Here is a 20,770-nt window from a genome sequence, read left to right on the forward strand (position 1 = left end):
ATCGTCGCACTTACTGTGCGCACGTTCGTGTGTTGCGTGAGTCAGTCGGGTGTTCGTGCGTGCGTGCGTGCGTGCGTGCGTGCGTGCGTGCGTGCGTGCGTGCGTGCGCGCGTGCGCGTGTGTGTACGTGTGTGTGTGCATGCGCGTGCATATGGATAACACGATTAGTATTATTTATCCATTTAAAAATTTCATACTATCTATTTATTGATAAAAAAAAATACATGGATGACAATGGATTTTCATTATGATTTTAATAATGAACATTAATGTCAAATAATTAGAAAATCCGATAACCGGTTAGAAGTCAACACTTTTCTAACCTAAGAGAGAAGTGTCTACAGACAGCAATTTGTAAATGCGAAAAAATTTTAAAAAAGATTTTTATATTAGATCTCTAAAAATATTATTAAGTTCTCCGCCAATAAGATGGTATTACGGATCTCTGTTCTCAAGCATTTCGCTAAAAATTCTTATAAATTCAAGGTTAAAAATATTTGGAATAATGTTGATGAAACTTATATTCGTTCTTACGCGAATCTATCACGATTATCACCCCAAGAGGTACGGAAGTAGATTTTCTTTTTATTAAAACTTGCTCAAAATAATTGATATTTAAATGAAATAAATAAATGAGTAAATTATAAAGATTTTCAATTTAAGAACAAATTAAGAACACAAGTAAATTTAAAATAGACAACATTTTTTAATATGTAGGTGACTGATATATTAAAAATGAATGAATTTACGAAAGAATTTGAAGGTTCAAATTCTATTAAAAGTTATGATTCAAATCAATTAGCTTCCAATAATCCTATAGAAGATACTAGATCAGAAGCAAAATGTTTATTAACTAATGGTAGTTGGTAAAAAGTAAATTATATATCATAAAAAATAGATGATATTGATTTTATTATTTTATATTATCAATTTTTAGGAATTTTATTTGGTATATTCGATGGTCATGGTGGAAATGCTTGTGCCCAAGTAGTTTGCAAACGCCTTTTAAGTTATATTGCGGTATCTCTGACTTCTTCAAATATATTACAAACATTTTTGGAATCTCTTATCTCTGGCAAGAACTTAGAGTTACTTGAAACATTTAATGATAAAACAAAATTTATCAATGAATTAAATGAAATTTATAAAACAAGTTTCATCGATTTTATAAAGTACATATTAACAAATTATAAAAAAGAATTTCAAGTGCAAACTGCAATAGAAAATGCTTTTCTTAGGCTTGATAATGACATTTCAGATGAAGCATTAAATGCAAAAGGGAAAAATATAATAAGAACTCTTTCTATAGCAATGTCAGGCGCAGTTGCTGCAGTTGCACATATTGACGGACCTCACCTACATGTTGCTAATGTAGGAGATTGTCAAGTAGTTTTAGGAGTCGCTTCAGGTTTGTTAGTGAATTTAAAAATAACATCAAATTATTCTTACATTAGTCTTACGTAACATTATAGGTTCAATATAATCATTTATTGAAAAATTCATAATTTAAATTAATAATTTCTAAATATTTAATAATATTAAGCGATAAGAATTCTCAAATAAAAGTTTAATAATATGTATATACAAATATATCTTTTACACATATAATAAACTTCCTTTTTTTATTACAATAATTTTGTAATTGTAAACTTATTTTTTATAAATACTTTTTACCTCAATAAATTATAATATTTTTAATTTATTTTATTAGAAAACAATGGTTGGTTGGCTAAAATGATGTCGGTAGAGCACAACACTGATAATCATGCAGAAGTTGAAAGAATTTTTTCAGAACACCCAGCAAATGAGAGATCAACTGTAATAAAAATGGAACGACTTTTGGGTCAATTAGCACCACTTCGTTCATTAGGAGATTTTAGATATAAATGGAGTAGTGAGGTTTTGAATGAGAAAGTGGTACCATTTTACGGAGAAAATGTAATACCTCCTGACTACTATACCCCACCTTATTTGACAGCTAAACCCGAAATAAAATATCATAAGCTAAGACCTCAAGATAAATTTTTAATTATTGGTAATTATTTTAATTGTAAGTTATGTGTATGCAATTTTTTTTGGCCAAGAAATAAACTAATTTAACTTATATTTATTTCCATATTCATACGATACACTTAATTTTTATTTTTTTCTAATAAAATTCTTATTTGCAAGTGTATTATTATAATGCGAATCAATTTTTTAAGCTTCTGATGGTCTATGGGATTTAATATCGCCACTAGAAGCTGTTCGACTTGTTGGTGAACATATGAGTGGCAAAGTAACTTTAAGTCCATTACGATTACCTCAAAAAAATATGAAATTATCAGATATCAATAAAATGCTTTTGCAGCGAAAGGAAGGATTAAAGAAAAAACCCTTAGACGCCAATGCAGCCACGCATTTAATAAGAAATGCATTGGGTGGAACAGAATACGGAATAGATCATGTAAAAATATCAAAAATATTAACATTACCAAGTGAAGTAGTAAGATTGTTCAGAGATGACATAACGGTAACTGTGGCATACATGGATTCAGAATTTCTTAGACATTATCCTTAAATAAAACCATCATTGTTTTTATTATACTGAAATAAATACATTATTCAATTATTTTGCTAAATTATTAAATTAATTGAATATTCAATTCGATTCAATATCAATCGATTGTGGTATAGAACTTGTTATTTATTTAATTAACAATAAAAATAATTTACACAAGAACTGAGTTCTTCAATTATGTTTAACATATTACATTATACATTGAATCTAGATTAAAATTTACTCTAAAATTGTTTCTTAAACACAAGCTATAATAAGGTAAATCTGCGTAATAAAAAAGCTTTAATTTTTTTTTTCTTATACAGTAAAAATTCGGTTATGCAATTAAAATATTTAAATTAAATAATAAAATTGTTTTTTTAAAACAAAAACCCTTATAATTGTTCCATCATTAAAAGATGAAAATTGTAACTTTGTTGATTAGTTTTGATAATTTAAATATTTTTATCTGAAAATATACATTATTTTATTGTTTTAGCGATGCCACAATTGGCAAACAATGAGTTTATTACACACAAGTTGCCATTTGAGTATCTTGAATGTTTTTTTAAACAAAGGAAAAACTTTTCTTATCATTCTCATGTTTATCAAACATGCAGAATGATTCAAAACCAGGAACAAGGCAAGAGCGCTCAAATTCAATTATTCAGTTATTATCTCGATCACTTCTTATTGACTATGATAATCAACCTTCTTGACCAAAATCTTCTTTAAACTTTTCAAGCTTACTCATGTCCTCTTCATTTACAGTTGGACGGGTAGTACTTAATGATTTTAGCATATCTTTCTGTAAATAAAAATAAGGATCATATATATAATTCATAGCTAAATTAGAATGCTAACAATTTTTTAATTTCATAATTATAAGAAAAATACTCTTGTTGTTGTCATTTATAAATTATTTAACTAAATTACTTAATCAAAACTTTTTTAATTTTTAATACTAAACATTTACTAAAATTAAATTATGTCAATTAATTTGGTCTTACTAAAATTTATATGAAATATTGTAAAATTATTTTTCATCGTACCTATTTTATTAAAACATATTGAGGAAAACAAAGCAAAATATATATAATTTATATTTTATTAAAATTACCATAGTGACTGGGGGTTCAAATAATTTATCTCCAGGCACTTCCATCCAATTCATTTCTATTGCTGCCGGATCTCCGGGTGAGCACGGCGTAAGTAAGTCTTCTGCAATAACTGATGGATCTTTAGGTGATGGTCCTCTGACTTTCTTAAAGTGTGTAGCTGTTTGTACTTGTCTTACTGGCTGCATAAGAGCATCTCTCACTATAATACTAATATCAGCTCCTGAATAACCTTCAGTTGCCGAAGCTAATTTTTTAAAATCCTCTTCGCTTAAGAAGTGGGAAGTATTTCCTAAATGAAGCTTAAACATAATTACTCTTGCTGGCTCTTCTGGTAGAGGAATATAAATTCTTTTTTCAAATCTTCTTCTAATAGCAGAATCTAAGACCCAGGGTATATTTGTTGCTCCCAAAACAAGAATTCCATCATTATCAGTCCCTACGCCTAAACACATTTCATCGTTAGTTACTTACTTATTACGAGATTCAAAATTCGAATTTTATGTTAGATGATTTTCTTTAAAACTCAGTTTCATATCAAACTTTCAAAACTAAATGCATTATTAAATATGTTTTACATAGTATCAATTACGAACCTTGCATTTGAACTAAGAATTCTGTTTTTATTCTTCTAGCTGATTCAGATTCATTATCAGATCTTGAAGAGCAAAGAGAATCAATTTCATCAATAAAAATGATACTAGGTTTGTGAGTTCTAGCTAACTCAAATAAGTTTTTGACTAATTTTTCAGATTCTCCTAACCATTTGCTTACCAAATCAGAAGAAGAAACTGAGAAAAAAGTAGAATTGTTGGCTTCGGTTGCCAAAGCTTTTGCTAAATAGGATTTACCTGTTCCGGGTGGCTGAAATATAATGCTATTTTATTAATTTAATAATTTAAAATTTAAAAGTGAAAAGTATATAGCTTTTTATACATTATACATTAATATCAAATATTTATGATTTTCTATAATACTATGTACATGAATCGAAGATAAACAATATCTATAATGAACAAATAATGTATACAAAATACTATTTAAATTGAATTTTAAATCGTTTAATTAAATAAATAACTTACACCAAATAGTAAAATTCCTTTCCATGGAATTCTTTTTCCGGTAAATAAATGTGGAAACCGAAGCGGAAGTATAACAGCTTCTTTTAAAGCTTCTTTAGCGCCATCTAATCCTGCAACATCACTCCATTTTATATCTGGTTTTTCAATTATAATTGCTCCTTCTAATTTGCTCTGCAACTTCTTTTTTTCAGGATCACTATCCGTGTCACTATCTCCACTATCACTTTTCTTATCTTCATTTTTTGAATTTTCTTCACCAGCTTTAACTGGTTTCTTTTTGCCCTTTTTTAAATAAGTTTTTAATTTTTCTGCTCTATCGAGATACTGCATACATTTACTGCGAATACTATCCTTAGCTCTTTCGCCTTGTGCTTCATCTACATTTGAAATTATTTTAATAATAAATTTTAGTTCTTGTTCATCGTTATATATTGTACATTTATAAACTATGTTATGAAACTATGAGAATATATTGATACAAATATTGAACCAACCATATTATTATATGCGAATTATATTAAGTTTAAACTAATGCAAATAAGCTAAGTTTTTCTTATAACTCTAACTATAAGTACATGTTTCTAAAACTTAAGAAGATAAAAACAATATTGATTTAAAGTAATATCGTTAGTTTGTATTTGATTGAATTTAATTACCTTATATAATTTTAATTACATATACACGTACATTCATTTAATAAGCATTAACATTATAATACTAATTACAGACACACGCTTGTATATACGCAAAAAAAAAGAAAAAATATTATAAACTATTATTTATTGAAAATTATAAAATCTTTTGTGAAAAAAACTAGTATGAAATATTTAAGTAATTAAATAAAACTTACACTTGATAGCATGAAGAAAATATTCTACCGAATGTTCATAAAGCCTTAATGCTTCTTCATAATTTTTGTTTCTATCTTCTTCAGTGGCCTTTGTTACCATATCAATAGCTTTCTATAATTTTAGAATGAACTTTATTATATATATTTTAAACTTAAATCAATCGCACGTTTACCTGGAGTATAGGTCCCGATGCCATGATGTATTACAATAATGAATTACTCCACTTTGACGGAACAAATGAGTTGATCACTCCTTTCTAGTCTTAAAATTTATGTTTTTACCTTAAATATCACTATTTACCTAAAAGTTAGATACACATAAAAATTTAGATTTAATTGACCATGCAATAAGTATGAATAACATGTCAATCTTTAAGAATGTAAGGTAATATATTACAATAAAAAAATAATAATTTCCCTGTCAAACTAATAACCTTCAAAATTCAGCTTCCTAATGCTGTTATGACAGTCATGATTTTCAGATTATTTTAAGGTAAAAAGAAATTTTAAATATTCAATATTTCAGTTTCTTTATAAAGCCATTATAAGAATTTAAAAATTTATGAAGATTGGTGTTAAATGTGCGTTGATGTCAAAATGTATGATCAACAATTAAGAAAAAGAAAATTACTTTTCCCACGAACTACATAAATCATTATCTATGTTAGAATGAAATCACATAATGGGTTTATGAAATTAAATATAGCGCCCTCTTTAGTAAATGTTATGATAAAATTAAATATAAAAATTACATTTAAATATCATTACTATATTCTTATATTCAACGAAGATGGACTTACGACTGCAAATTATATTTATTCCTAAATATATATTCATGCCGTTTATTCTATACAATACTTGACATAGCTATTGTTAACCATCTACTATTAGAAAATTCTTTATCTAAATTGAAAACATTTTTGAGTGGCGACTATAGATTCTAAACGACATACGAATTTTATCAAATGCCATATTTGTAAAATCTAAATTTTTATTGGCTTTTACTCTCGAATCGTCTTCGCAAACGATATCCTTCTTCAATTACTAGGTAAACTCGAACCAGAGCATTCAATTCATTTTAAGCTGACGACATAAAATATATAAAAATTTTAAACCAAGCGGACATTATATTTTTAAAAATATAATGTAAAAAAATTCATTACCAATTGTTTTACGTTATTTAAAATTTAAAAATACGTTGCATTCATTTTATTATCAAAGATAACTTCCAAATATTATGTTCAATACGTCAGTGACTCAATATTAAAAATTTCCATTTCGGACTGTAAACAAACCAACGAGTACTTTATTATCTCAGCGAGGTTTTTATGCGGGAGGAATTCTACCGCTCTCTCTCTCTCTCTCTATCTCATTTGTTTTTACGTATTTACGATTGTTTATACATCTCATTTGCTTATATTTCTTACGATACTATTATAAATTACAAATTCTTAATATTTTTCAACATGAAAAATAAGTGTTATTACATTTATAACGATCAATCTTCAATGTATAATCTTCAATCTGTAATCAATGATGTTATTTTATTACATAATTACATGCTTACACAATTGACTATATCGATATGTAATTAAATTGAATTATATAATTATGCAACTATGTTTTACATTCAACCACCAAAAGGATTAATAACATTGCACGTTTTTGAAGAAATAGTTTTTTCACGATTAGAATATTTGAGTGTGTTGAATGATAATAAAAACGATGCATTCAAAGGGAAATTTGAATATTTATTACAGGGCTCACCGTATGATTACGTTGGTCATTTTACGTTAAGGTAAATTAGCCATTATTGTATATATCATTTAATTATGAATAAAACATTATTACTCTTGTTTTAGACTCTTAGCATTAAAGTCAAATGAGTTGCTCTCTTATTGGATAAGTAAAGAAAAATTACTATTAAAATATAGATTATCTCTTATACAACCAAGACAACTATATAGATTATTTAAAACCATTATAAAGCATATAAATAGACGAGACAATGATATTGTTAATCCAGTAATTAATACTTTAATGAACGTTAGTTCTTTCTATTTACAATCAGAAGTCTTTAAGCACATTTCGTCAAAAAATCATCCTAGGCACTGCAACAAATATCAACAAAACAGTATAAGCAAATAATTTAGTTTAAAATTCATAATTTGGGTTAAATAATTTTATTAATTTTCTATGAATTTTCCAGTTGATTTTGAATTAATACCAGATTTAGTAGAAACGAAGGTTGTTAATTTATATAGAGGGATTGCCACAGTTTACTGTTCCGAATGGCGAGAGATGCTTCAATCCTTATTCCAAACTTTTATATTATTTGAAATGAAGAGTCAGAATATATTAATAAAGCACTTTTTGACAGATCCTCGTTTAAATATTTTACATCAAAAACTTCAATATTATATTTTTAACAAAGGCTATCATTGTGAAACAATTACAGCGTCCAACATAGATAATGTGTCGGTACATTTTCCACCTTGTATGATGCATTTGCACTTACAGCTTCGACATAAACATCGTTTAAGCCATTATGCACGTTTTTACTATACACTATTTTTAAAAGAGTGTGGGATGAGCTTAGAGGAAGCTTTTATTTATTGGAAATATGAATATTCTAAGCCACATAATTGCGACTCTCTCTGTACTCACGATTGGCAAACAAATAATAAAAAATTTATTTACAGTATCAGACATATGTATGGCTTAGAAGGAGGAAAGAAGGACTATAAATGTCTAGATTGTAACAGTATGGCGGTACATATATACATTTAAAATTCAACAAAATATATAATATATAGTACTTTTTATTAATTTTTTATTAAGAGAATATATTCATTAATATACTTGTATATATAGATATGTTTATAATTTTCAAAAATTAATAATATTTTTATACTTTTCAGGAGGAAAGTTTGGGTTCGACTTATGAAGGTGGTTGTCCATTTAAAAATTTTGATACAGATTATTTAAAGTCATTGCTTTGTAAAACAATAACCAATGATAATTTTGACAAATTTATAATGAACACTTCGATGCAAAATCCTCAAACTAAATGTGCAAGTTTTTTTAAATTAAGAAAAGCAACTTTTGTTGACAATGAGATTACCATTAACAAACCAGTTCAGTATTATATGAAAATGATTTGTTAGTCAATTGCTTCATTGACTAGATATTATAATAGTGTATAATTTATATCACTGGATTTATTTTAATTATTTTAAATTAGATATTAAATGAAAAAATTTTTTATGATTATTTTTTATATACAAATTGTTTAAGGCCTTCTTCTAGAATTTCATACGTTAATCTGTCCTTGATCATTATTGATAATACATCGACATTTATTAAAGCATCGATATTCTTTGTTCCATCGTCAAAACAAAGCATATCTTCATAATTCACTTCTTGAATTCTAAAAGAAGTGTGAAGCATTTAATTAATTTATTTATTATATTAAGAATTAAATATATATTTTCATTGTTACTTTGTCAAATAATTAATTTGAGAACCTGGTTCAATTTTTTTATCTTTTATATATTCATTCCATCTAAATAAATGTAATAATTGATTGGCTCCCCTAATTCTTAACGTTTCACGGGTAATTACATTTTCATATGCCTACTCGTTTAATCTCTTTAAAATTCCAGGAGAATTGGGATAATATGTTATTTCTTTATCGACTAAAAAAAAATTAATTATTTTAAATAAACTGAAAAAAATTCAGCCATCAATTTTACATTTTAATAAACATATATATGCAAGTTAAATGAAACTTTGATATCAAGAAATTATTTTGTTAAATTTGATGAAAAGTCAAAAAGTATAATTTATATTAAAATTAGAAAAGCTTAAACATATATAATTTTATGAAGAATCTATTTAATATCTAAGAACAAAAATTCCTTACACTTAAACATAATGATATTTCTAAGAAATTAAAATTCTTAAATTATATTATTTAGGTAATGATTTTATTATTACGTTACTTTCCTCAATGGTCCAAAACGACCAAGCATATAATTTAAAAGATTTTTCTTTTTAATTTGTCAAGCAATTATATACTAATTGAAATTTATACGCTAACACACATACAATTTTACTTGTATAGCCAGCGTTGATAAATATCTTAAATAATTTTATAATGTACCATTTATTAAAACTATGTTATCAATTACGCTTGTTTTCTTTTAAGTATTATGTAAGAAACGATTTCTATGAATATATATTAATTCAACCTGATGATTTATCTTAATTACAATACAGAATTATTTCATTAATAATTATTTTATTATTAATTTATTATTTATTATTATTTTATTATTATTATATTTTATGAAATACTATTTATATAGTAAATATCAGGATATAATTAGAATAATAAATATTGCAGTAATTATTTGAAAAACAATTCACAAGTATTATAAATTATTTTTTTAGTAAAATATGAAAATAATATAAACAAATTTATTAAAAGAATTCCGAAACTTATCACCATACATAAAGTATAACATTATTGATAATTTCTAACCTAAACCCAAGACGATTACTTTCAGGTTTTTTTCACTTATCTTGTAAAACAGTAAAGTAAATTAATCATATAAAATGTAGGATTTAATGAAAATAAAGAAAATTCCTTCAAAAGAAAAATATTACAAAAATATTATTTTTAATTTAGTATCCTATTGCAAATTCAAAACATTAATTCAAAAGATAATAAAATAATAATAAATCCATGATGCATAGAAATAAATTATATGGCATAGAATTACGATAATGTAAAATATGAACACGCGCACGCGCGTCTCTACTCTATTGCCTTACATTTTTACGCATTGAAAATTTTATATTTTTCTAAAATTACCTATAAATATTATAATCTATAAACATCTAATACTTACTCTTAAATTTCATAGTTTATTGCAACTCTCGATAAAATAATTAAATATTTACTATCTTTCTAATTACTAATGCGTAATTTACAAAAGTGACGAGCTTGTATTGCCTTGATTTATTATCATTATTATTACTTTATGATTATTAACATACATTTAAGACGATAAAATATTCATATATCAAAGAATACGAAGGTATATATATATATATATATATATATATATATATATATAATGGGCATCTTCCAATAATCCTTAAAATTATTTTTTGTGCAAATTAATGTATTACTATTTATTGTTCGATTGTAAAAATAGAATTATATTTAATATAATAAGGAAATTAAAATTTGTATTTAATTATAATTTACTCGACAATTAGAAACCAACATCTAATATCGATTTAAATACTTTTTGTAAACAAAATTTCTTTGCATATAGAAATATGTAACTATATGATAACATATAAATATATGATTAATAATGTCATTCAAGTAATGTGTTCAGTTGTTGGATAATTAAGAAATATGCATGATTGAAGATTGTCAAACAATATTAAATAAATTTTACCAATTGAATAGCAGAAATTTATAATTTTAAACAATATCTCAATGCATTGGCGGCACTTGAACGCCACATGTAAATATTATAAATGTGACTTAAGATGTTGAGTGAAAAAAAAAAGCCAATGATAAAAACAGATGCCTTTAAAAAAATTAATATTTTTAATTCTCCAATTGAAAGTCCATGATTAAATATAGAAATGTCTTAATGTATTAACAATTGGAAGTTGATATTCTTTTGTCGTTACTCTCGAGCGAGTATATTTTTATTTTTAAAGTAAAAAAATGTTTACGTATTTTAAAATAAGATTGATTTTGGCCTATTTGCTTTTACGATGCAGTAATTCAATGACTCGCGCGTCTTCTATTCAATGTACTTTATATATAATTTATAAGAAACCTTAACACTGGTCCGCGTTATTTATCTCAAAAAATAAATAAAAACGAGCAAAAAAATAAAATTTTTATTACAATCGATGCCTCGACCATCGACCTATAAACACAATTGATATAAACTATTCTAGGACTAACCAATGATAACAATACTCGTTACGTATATCTATATTTATTCATGTTATGTATATTATGTACAAAGTAGTTTCTAATAACCCTATTTCGGGCTCAATCGGATAAACTTTATTTTCTTATATACATTTACAATATTACAGATACATCAAAATTATTCACCGTCGCGAAGATATTCAGCCACACGAGGTATGCACCTAGCATGTGCATACATACGTTCTTACGTACGCGCGCCTACGCACTCATACATAAATGCACACGCACACTCGTGGGCGCGTGCACGCACGTGCGTGTATGTACACAATGTGATCTCTCTTTTCTCTCTTTCTATTATATTAATAATAATAATAATTATTATTATTAATATATTTATTATTATTGTTGTTGTTGTTGTTGTTGTTGTTGTTGTTGTTGTTGTTGTTGTTGTTGTTGTTGTTGTTGTTGTTGTTGTTGTTGTTGTTGTTGTTGTTGTTGTTGTTGTTGTTGTTGTTGTTGTTGTTGTTGTTGTTGTTGTTGTTGTTGTTGTTGTTGTTGTTGTTGTTGTTGTTGTTGTTGTTGTTGTTGTTGTTGTTGTTGTTGTTGTTGTTGTTGTTGTTGTTGTTGTTGTTGTTGTTGTTGTTGTTGTTGTTGTTGTTGTTGTTGTTGTTGTTGTTGTTGTTGTTGTTGTTGTTGTTGTTGTTGTTGTTGTTGTTGTTGTTGTTGTTGTTGTTGTTGTTGTTGTTGTTGTTGTTGTTGTTGTTGTTGTTGTTGTTGTTGTTGTTGTTGTTGTTGTTGTTGTTGTTGTTGTTGTTGTTGTTGTTGTTGTTGTTGTTGTTGTTGTTGTTGTTGTTGTTGTTGTTGTTGTTGTTGTTGTTGTTGTTGTTGTTGTTGTTGTTGTAGCAGTAGTGGTTACAGTAGTTGTTGTCGTTATTATTATTATTATTATTATTATTATTATTATTAATAGTAATAATGTATTTGTATTAGTATTAATGGTAATGATAAAGAATAATAATTATAATATTAATATAGCGCATAGTTTCAGATGGTCTTGTGGATATTATAAACTATACATAACTTCGAAAAATCTGTCTTTTTTAAAAAAAAAAAAAAAAAAAAAAAAAAAAAAAATCATAATAGGATTATACATTCTTATTCGTTCCTGTGACCTTTCCTTAACATTTAACTTCGCTTATTATTACTATAGTTTACAATTACTGTTATTTTTACTTACAATAATTCGCACGACATTCATACATATTCTCCAAGTATTTTTTAATAGCATAATAGCATTGGTATCGAAACAAATTTATAAAAATATGTGTACTCGTCACACTTCTAACTGGCTGCGGCTACGTTAATTTTTTTTATTTGTCTTTCTGTTTTTTTTGTTTTGTTTTTTGTTTTAATTATTTTTCATTTTGACATATTACAAGCATAATTTAATGACCACACTCTTAACGAAAATGAGTATTTAATTTTTTTTCTTCATCCTATATCCACACAAGCATGTTTTTATACTTATATTTCACTCTAACCAGACTTATTTCTTTTTAGCTATTTATCTCTTTAAGAATTGGACAGCTAGACAGTTTTTGCCTCGTATTCTTCGTTTATTTTATATAATTATATTTTATTATTAAGTTAGTGTTGTCACTAAGGAAAACTAGATAATCGCATGATAACGAACATGATGTCGATTATGCACGGGAAGGGAAAACTGTGAGCAGATACGCAACTCATTGTGAAAATTGTATCTATAATAGGCAGAAGTTGTGTGGAAGAATGTAAGCGTTCTTGATCCAACGTCATTCTTGTAATCAAAAGGCACTGAACGCACATTGTTTAATGTATTGATCGACAACGGGTCGGTAGATTATTTACTCTCTTTTACCATTCGCTTATTCTTCTTTATAAATCCTATGGACCGAAGAAACGCAAATTATCGTATGTGATATACGTAATACATTTTACACGTGAGAGAAAGAAAAAATACCGTTATCGAGAGGTACAGACAGAGGATTTCTTCGTTAAGAGTGTCACATATACTTGGAATAAGATTTTTTGCCCGTTGCTGGCGCATCGGCTATTCATCGATAAGCCAATCAAAAATTAAAATGCTGCAATCGCTTGTCCCTTTAGCGTATTTAGAATTATTTATGTTATATTTTGCTATTTAAATTAAATGCATTTCCTTTAAATGTAGCCTTTTTTTTTTTTTACTTTACAGAAGAAATAGCATTTTATTATGTTTTTTTGACGTTGATAATACATTCACAATTCCTTGCCATGATTAATAATAAATTTTAATACTATAGCATGTAGAATTTTTTTGTTCTGTCTGTATTTATGTATATGTCATATGTATATGCACATATATAAGAAATTCACTCGTAACTTTAATACCCAATATACATTGGGTAAGGAGAAGTCACAATCTTTTGAATAAATGTGAAATTTAATAAATTTGGTACTATACTTGTTATTGTCTATAACAAATAAGAAAAGAAAAAACATACACTATTCAATTTTATGCTTTTTTTTCAATCAACATTTATTTATAACTAGTTGAATTAATTTTTTTTTTTTTTTTTTTTTTTTTTTTTTTTTTTTTAAAGTTAACGTTAATGCGACGATTGATTGTATTATATAGAACATTCGAATAAGATTTTAAAATAAGCGTAACAATTGTTTCTCGAGTTTAACTTAAACAAAATTATAACTGCTTTGTTTAAGCTTTATTATACTTTTGAAATAAAATATTCTAATAAAATGTTGAAATTGTGATCTCCCCTTATAAGTAATTATAAATCAAACAAACCCTTACACGTATAAACGGAACGAAATTTTTTCTAGAATTCTAGAAAATCAGAATCATCAAGTTAACTATGTATTATTGTGAATTTTTGTGAATTTGTGAATATTTATATTTATATAAATATTTAAATACTTCTAATAAATTATGGTAAATAATATCAAATGAAAAGGAATTTTTAATCGCACACAGTGTGAATATTAAATATCACCCTACACGTATCTACGTAGAGAAGTTTTAATTTTAAGAATGTAATTTACTTTTAAAAAACGTTGCAAACGATTGATCTTTATTATTTCATTAAAACTTAATGTGTAAAATATTTGACTAAACAGAAAATGGCAATATTAAATATATTTACAATTTAGTTATTCCTATATTATTTTTGTCTAATAGTCTCACGATTACTTTAACGTTATTTCGGCATAGTAAAAGCTTAGATAAAATGTGATCTTTCATTTCATGTACGCTCGCGCGTATATATGTATTTATGTATATAGGAAGTACTATAATGGTAAGACACATGGACAATTTAAAATTTCATCCATGCACATAAGTGTACAACGCTCAAACATTATTTTCGCTTTTCACATTACTCACGTGTCCGACATATTAAGTATACAGAAGGTGCAAGATGGGTACGATCTCAATTGGGTTTATAGGATGAGGCTAGTTTTAACTTGTTTCGATTAATAACCTCTCTCCCCATTTTTATACTGATAACCCATGATTTTAATTATATTGAATATACCGGGACATTGTTTTTTCTTTTCACAGATATTCAACTATCATGTCAATCACATTATCAATTTGCAATTTCTTACGCCTTGTTTATTATAATTTTTTCTTTAACTCGATGATTATATTTATTTGGAGATATTTGTTTGTTCCTTTTAGTACGATTTATGGTATTTCAAATTTGCTGAGTAAAATTCGAACTACTCAAAATTTGATTATAATTTCCGCTGCCCTATATGTTTCATGAAGTTAAGATGCTTATTTAAAAATATTAATCCAAAATGCATACTCGTTTTATTTCTCATTCGACGAATTACGATTGCAATGACAAAATTTACTTACGTTGAATCGATAAATTCCGTTACTTTGTTGATCATTTTTCATTTTTCATTCAAAATCTCTTTGTGTTGGTGACTTATAATTAATGGGGTTACGAAGCATGAAGTTATGCGATGAAAAGGCGTAAGCGTGTGCACGTAATTCTGTGTGCCTACATGTGCGTATGCGCATACGCGTATTCCGTCGTGTCTGTTAGTAATGATCGCATTTGTGTGCATATGTGTGTTTATATATATATATATATATATATATATATATATATATATTGTATGGTATATAATATTACGTGTATCCATAATATCCACCTTCATTCTCATATCTTCTTTAGAGATTTGTAATTTATATACTTATGTACATACACGCATAAGAAAGTATTGAATATATGCATGTAATTGTTTATGAGACAAATTGTTGGACATATTTTGTTGAAATTGTAAAAAGTGCATAATTTATTTCGTAAAGTTCTACGAAATTCTCCTCTCCTCTAAGACTTCTTTTTAAAGTTTTTTGCTTTTCCTTGCATTTGATATACATATCGACGTAACGTTTTAATTTTCTACTTCTTTTTCATTAGTTCGATGAAACCAATGTATTGTTGATTAAATTTCCTCACACTATTGATAATTAAAATTTTTGCAACTAATAAAGACGTAATCAGTCTCACGTATATATATTTTTGTATATATTAACGGCAGTTTTTTTCCTTCGCACCGTACATCTTACATTATTTTGATCAATACTTTTATACTTTTTGTATTATTGTTGTTCTTTCTTTTGCATTTTGATAAAAAAAAAATTTGCAGCGCGTAGAATCAAGAAAGTCGTAATTATCTATTATTTGCCTTTTGCTAACAAATTTCTTGTTATCTTCTATATTTTCACTAGGCCAAATTGAAATTCTAAAATCTAAAAGTATTTGTAACCGTTTAAATTATGGGAACGGCATTTGTCAGTCCGATTTATATGGACCAGAGCGCATTATATATCTTTTGTCGATGCGTGCGATTTTATTTATATCGTACAAAATGAAAACAGCCTAAGACCACGATAATACAGAGATGGGCACAAGTAAACAATATAAAATTATTGTTTAGCATTTATTTGTCATTTCCTATACGTAGTAATTATTTCTTAAAAGTATTCCGCAATTAATTGATTAAAATAATTAATCAGTTATATGCATCTTGTATACAATTTGCGTAATCAATAAATTATATAACAATTTAATATTTATTTCATCATTCTTTCTTTCTTTCTTTTTTTTCTTCTTCTTTTTTTTTTACTTTAGTTAGATATAAAATCATGATGATTGCATTGACCAAAATGTTTGCATAATATTAAAATCTTTATTTTCATATAAATATAATTTCTAAATGATTCATAAACTATAAAGTATGAATACTTTTTAAAATAGTTTACAATGAATGATATATTTTTTTTTTGAAATAAGAATGTTTCGATAGTGTATATCCATCCAGCAATCTTAATAAACTATCTATTCTATATTATTATTATTATTATAACAATTTTACAAAATCAATCATGTTTAAATAAATATTAAAAGTTAAGACAAATAATTACTGGGACCCAGCTCTGCGGTAAACTATAATAAAAGCTAAAACCCGGTAACAGTAATTACACCATTGTTTAATTTTGAAACTTTTGTTTTACATGTATTAATAAACAAATATCGTAGACCATCTTATTATTTACAATCCTTGTTAATAGTTAAAAAATCAGACTTTCTAGGCTTTTTATAGCCTATGTGAATCGGAGTACATTTTACATTGCGCTAATGTTATTATTCATTTTTTTGTATTTATTTTGTTTCAAATTTTTTTGCATTTGCGAGTTTACGTGTATAATGTTTACACCATGTGTATTATTACATATTAAATTTTTGCACGGAGAAGTAAGGATACTTCAAACTGATCACAGTATATGCTGATTTGATCGTGAATAAATTAAATATTATTTGAGTCATATTACTTTAATGATCATATCACTTTTCACGTATTCTCTTTGCTCAATTTATCGCTATATATTTTCTCTCCAGGGCCTTAGATAAATTCATTACAAATTTCGAAAAACAAAAAGTATAAATAATAACATTCACTAACTACATTTTGACTTAGCGATTTTATCGTTTTGCGATAAAATTGTCGATGATTTGGTAAGTTCGAAAAGAAACTCTAATGTGTATTTTTAATTAAACTTAGCAAAACCCTTAAACTCTATTTGATTCGATACTACGTGTCCACGTACCTTGGATCTTCATGTGACAGTTATTTTTATGCTTTCAGCGAGCCTCTACTCTTTTTTACTTAATGACTAATTATTTTTGTCTCAATTTTCTATATTGTATATACTTTTTATGTAATCAAATTTATCAGAAACTTTTCTTAATATTGTATTGATAATTATCACTTTCATTATTTGTACATATAATAGACACAAATTTTGTGACTGTATTAAATCATCAAAAGATTATCTTATTTCATACATATAATATTCTTAAATTATACGTCGCTAGATTTAATAAGCGATTGGATCCAAGGCAATGGTATATCGTCAGTAATTACTTTTTATTACATACTTTACATGTCATAATTGCAGCGGCTGCCCAAATACATATATTGTGTTTGAACGATAGAAATAGTAACGTATGTCGATAAAATGCATATGTGATAGTTTCTTTTTACAAACACATTGTAGTACACTTCAATCGAAGAGTGTACTATCGCAAAATAAAAATTATACTAGAAAAAACAAAATAAGACAAAACGGCAAGAAGGAAAGTAATCGATCAATGCCACTTACATTTTTTTAATAATAATAATAATAATAATAATAATAATAATAATAATAAACTGATATATGAATATTGAAATATTAACAACTCAAATACTTAAAATTTTAAGATGTACAGTTATAACCTGTAATTATCGCACTTGAGTTTATGAGGTTCATCATAGTATTTCTTTATCTTTTTCGATAATATAAATTAGTACCTTACAAAAAAAAAAAAAAAAAAAAAAAAAAAAAAAAAAAAAAAAAAAAAAAAAAAAAAAAAAAAAAAAAAAAAAAAATGTGCCAAAAAAAAAAAAAAAAAAAAAAAAAAAAAAAAAAAAAAAAAAAAAAAAAAAAAAAAAATCAATTGAAATTACAAAATGTGCTACAATTGATAATGTAATTTTCATTAAAATTACTTTCTATGAATAATCAATTGTTAAAACATGAATTATTATTTTTTAAATATATAATAAATCAATTTAAAACTAAGAAAATAATTTTGAATAAAAAAAAAAATGTAGTCAAAGTTATAAAATTAAACATTATTGAATAGACGTTATAATGATGTAAAATCACATTTTAGATAAATGTATTGGATGAGAATTTTCTAATTTCGAGTAATTCTTTTCCGTGTGCACATCAGCTTTAACACACATATGCGTTGCTGTGTTTTAATGACAGAGCATTTATCACACTTAATTTGTTATAAGAGAAATGCAAATTTTCTAATGACAAAAGGACAATTCTTCGTTATAATGCAAGATCGTGCGAAAGTGACATTTACATAATGAGCAAATTGACAATTACTATTAACTTCTTTTTTTTTAAACATATTTGCCATATATATATAACTGTGTGTGTGTGTGTGTGTGTGTATGTATGTAATTTTGTAGGTTTTTTTTATTGGATAATCACTCACATATCGATATCATTGAAAATACCGAGCGAATAAAATATTTTTTTTCTCAATGAAAAAATGTTGAACAAAAGATCGCAAAAACTTTTGTACACAAAAAAATTTTACAAACGCTTCTAAAATACAATTATTTTTCTCTTATTTAGCAATCTCGCATCTATATCGAAAAACTCGTTTTTAATTTACATTGTAAGGCAAAATTAGAAGAAAACCTCTAAAATGTTTCGGATGCGCGTAAATAATTAATTTCTACAATTCATAATTTTTATCTTCTTAACAATTAACTTCGAACGGAACGGTCGAAGAAAAAATAATAAAAAAAAAGAACAAAAAGAAACAAAAACCTTCATATTTTCGTATATATAATGTAACAACTCATCTGAGCTCGTTTCACTCGTGGAAGGTGAATTATGTGGATCATTGAATTAATAAGGAAGACCAATAATATTTGCCGATAATTATACTTATTCCATCTCTTAATAATTGTTTAATTTTCTTTTGTATATATATTTATTATATGTACAGCTGGATCTTACACATGTCGACGGGTGAAACGATCTTTTTGATGTTTAAAATCAAATATAACTTCACTGTCTGTCAATAAAACGAAAATATCGGCATATTAAGAACTATTTTTTGAATCTTTATTTATTTTTCGTTCTTGATTAATAATATTACGTACCATTTTTGCTTTATTGCTAAAAAGATAACAAAATTGAAATATCAACGCAGTCCAAACTAAGTATTACCCAAAATACATACCGATAAATTTATATAATATACGTAATTAGAAACATATATACATAAATTGATCAGCTGATAATTTCTAAATTTTCTGAATTTCTCTCTCTCTTTTTAAATCTTTTATGTTAACAAGATTGCAACGAAACCAATATTGTGAAATCGTAAAAAATTAAAAGGCAGCAATCGCTAACTTAGATTAATAAGATAATAATATTTATAATAAGGACGTTAATTATTTATGTGATAATCCTTATAATAATTACATACGTCAATAATCTTATAATTTTTTTTCAGGAGATTGGTTTTTATTACTAATTGATTTTTTGTATTTTTTGTTTAGCATCCATTACCTCAATTCAGTACGCATATTTGTAACAAATATATCATATGCGTTTTTTTTATTATAATGTATAGGTACATATAGCTGTATAACATGTAAAGCCAAGCTCCTGTAATGTACACAACACTTGAGGCACTTATTTGTGTGCTCAAATACCATTTTTTCTCATTTTTCTTTATCTTTTTTTTTATTTTTTTTTGTTTTTTTTTTTTTAATAATTTGACTTTTAATTTTTTTTCATTTTATCAAAGCATATTTCTAAATTGCATGTTATCTTTTTTAACAAATATAGGATTAAAAAAAGATCTTTATCATGTTATTTTTTTTTTTTTTTTTTTTTTGGATCTTATAAACAGTATTAATGATGAACAATATTAAGGATTATAAGGATTTGGTGACTAGCCGTTTTGTTTCGAAAACAAAAATTCCGAACAAATCGACATTTGCGTGCTAATATTTTCCAGAATATCGATGTTTATATATTTTATTACTAATTATTTTAGTAAATTCAATCCCATATAT

General features: G+C 25.8%; 3 protein-coding genes across 4 annotated transcripts; 2 read left to right on the forward strand and 1 right to left on the reverse strand.

Annotated features, from left to right (window-relative positions):
* The first annotated feature begins 239 nt into the window (after positions 1 to 239).
* Pdp (pyruvate dehydrogenase [acetyl-transferring]-phosphatase 1-like protein, mitochondrial) lies at positions 240 to 2,606 on the forward strand. 2 transcript variants are annotated; one of them, XM_011503103.1, is made up of 6 exons: positions 240 to 564; positions 718 to 859; positions 938 to 1,408; positions 1,712 to 2,035; positions 2,205 to 2,278; positions 2,351 to 2,606. In XM_011503103.1, exons 1-6 carry the CDS (start codon positions 430 to 432, stop codon positions 2,558 to 2,560), a joined length of 1,356 nt encoding a protein of 451 aa, XP_011501405.1. In that variant the 5' UTR covers positions 240 to 429; the 3' UTR covers positions 2,561 to 2,606. The 2 variants fall into 2 exon arrangements, with proteins under 2 accessions (XP_011501405.1, XP_011501404.1); XM_011503102.1 differs by having other exon boundaries at positions 2,205 to 2,606.
* Positions 2,607 to 2,870: 264 nt separating this feature from the next.
* Positions 2,871 to 6,203, reverse strand: Vps4 (vacuolar protein sorting 4). Its single transcript, XM_011503105.1, has 7 exons — positions 5,987 to 6,203; positions 5,763 to 5,890; positions 5,590 to 5,701; positions 4,740 to 5,116; positions 4,254 to 4,521; positions 3,660 to 4,102; positions 2,871 to 3,347 (listed from the first exon to the last, which is right to left on the reverse strand). Exons 2-7 carry the CDS (start codon positions 5,784 to 5,786, stop codon positions 3,246 to 3,248), a joined length of 1,326 nt encoding a protein of 441 aa, XP_011501407.1. The 5' UTR covers positions 5,787 to 5,890; positions 5,987 to 6,203; the 3' UTR covers positions 2,871 to 3,245.
* Positions 6,204 to 7,126: 923 nt separating this feature from the next.
* LOC105365043 (DNA primase large subunit) lies at positions 7,127 to 8,773 on the forward strand. The gene is made up of 4 exons (XM_011503106.1): positions 7,127 to 7,387; positions 7,452 to 7,723; positions 7,799 to 8,361; positions 8,511 to 8,773. The coding sequence occupies exons 1-4, from the start codon at positions 7,209 to 7,211 to the stop codon at positions 8,754 to 8,756; spliced, it is 1,260 nt and encodes a 419-aa protein (XP_011501408.1). The 5' UTR covers positions 7,127 to 7,208; the 3' UTR covers positions 8,757 to 8,773.
* The last annotated feature ends 11,997 nt before the right edge of the window (positions 8,774 to 20,770 follow it).

The sequence above is a fragment of the Ceratosolen solmsi genome, unplaced genomic scaffold (genome assembly GCF_000503995.2).
Source record: "Ceratosolen solmsi marchali unplaced genomic scaffold, CerSol_1.0 scaffold45, whole genome shotgun sequence".
In the NCBI taxonomy this organism is placed as follows: Eukaryota; Metazoa; Arthropoda; class Insecta; order Hymenoptera; family Agaonidae; genus Ceratosolen; species Ceratosolen solmsi.

What these genes read in the sequence shown, in the direction of transcription:
- Pdp (XM_011503102.1), top strand. Translation starts at nt 430, where the DNA reads ATGGTATTACGGATCTCTGTTCTCAAGCATTTCGCTAAAAATTCTTAT. An exon ending in AGTTTTAGGAGTCGCTTCAG is followed by an intron (nt 1,409 to 1,711) that starts GTTTGTTAGTGA and finishes TTATTTTATTAG; the next exon opens with AAAACAATGGTTGGTTGGCT. An exon ending in AGATAAATTTTTAATTATTG is followed by an intron (nt 2,036 to 2,204) that starts GTAATTATTTTA and finishes CAATTTTTTAAG; the next exon opens with CTTCTGATGGTCTATGGGAT.
- Vps4 (XM_011503105.1), bottom strand. Translation starts at nt 5,786, where the DNA reads ATGGCATCGGGACCTATACTCCAG. An exon ending in TTTTCTTCATGCTATCAAGT is followed by an intron (nt 5,117 to 5,589) that starts GTAAGTTTTATT and finishes TTTCAAATGTAG; the next exon opens with ATGAAGCACAAGGCGAAAGA. An exon ending in TTGAACCCCCAGTCACTATG is followed by an intron (nt 3,348 to 3,659) that starts GTAATTTTAATA and finishes TTTTATTTACAG; the next exon opens with AAAGATATGCTAAAATCATT.
- LOC105365043 (XM_011503106.1), top strand. Translation starts at nt 7,209, where the DNA reads ATGTTTTACATTCAACCACCAAAAGGATTAATAACATTGCACGTTTTT. An exon ending in GTTGGTCATTTTACGTTAAG is followed by an intron (nt 7,388 to 7,451) that starts GTAAATTAGCCA and finishes CTCTTGTTTTAG; the next exon opens with ACTCTTAGCATTAAAGTCAA. An exon ending in CAACAAATATCAACAAAACA is followed by an intron (nt 7,724 to 7,798) that starts GTATAAGCAAAT and finishes TGAATTTTCCAG; the next exon opens with TTGATTTTGAATTAATACCA.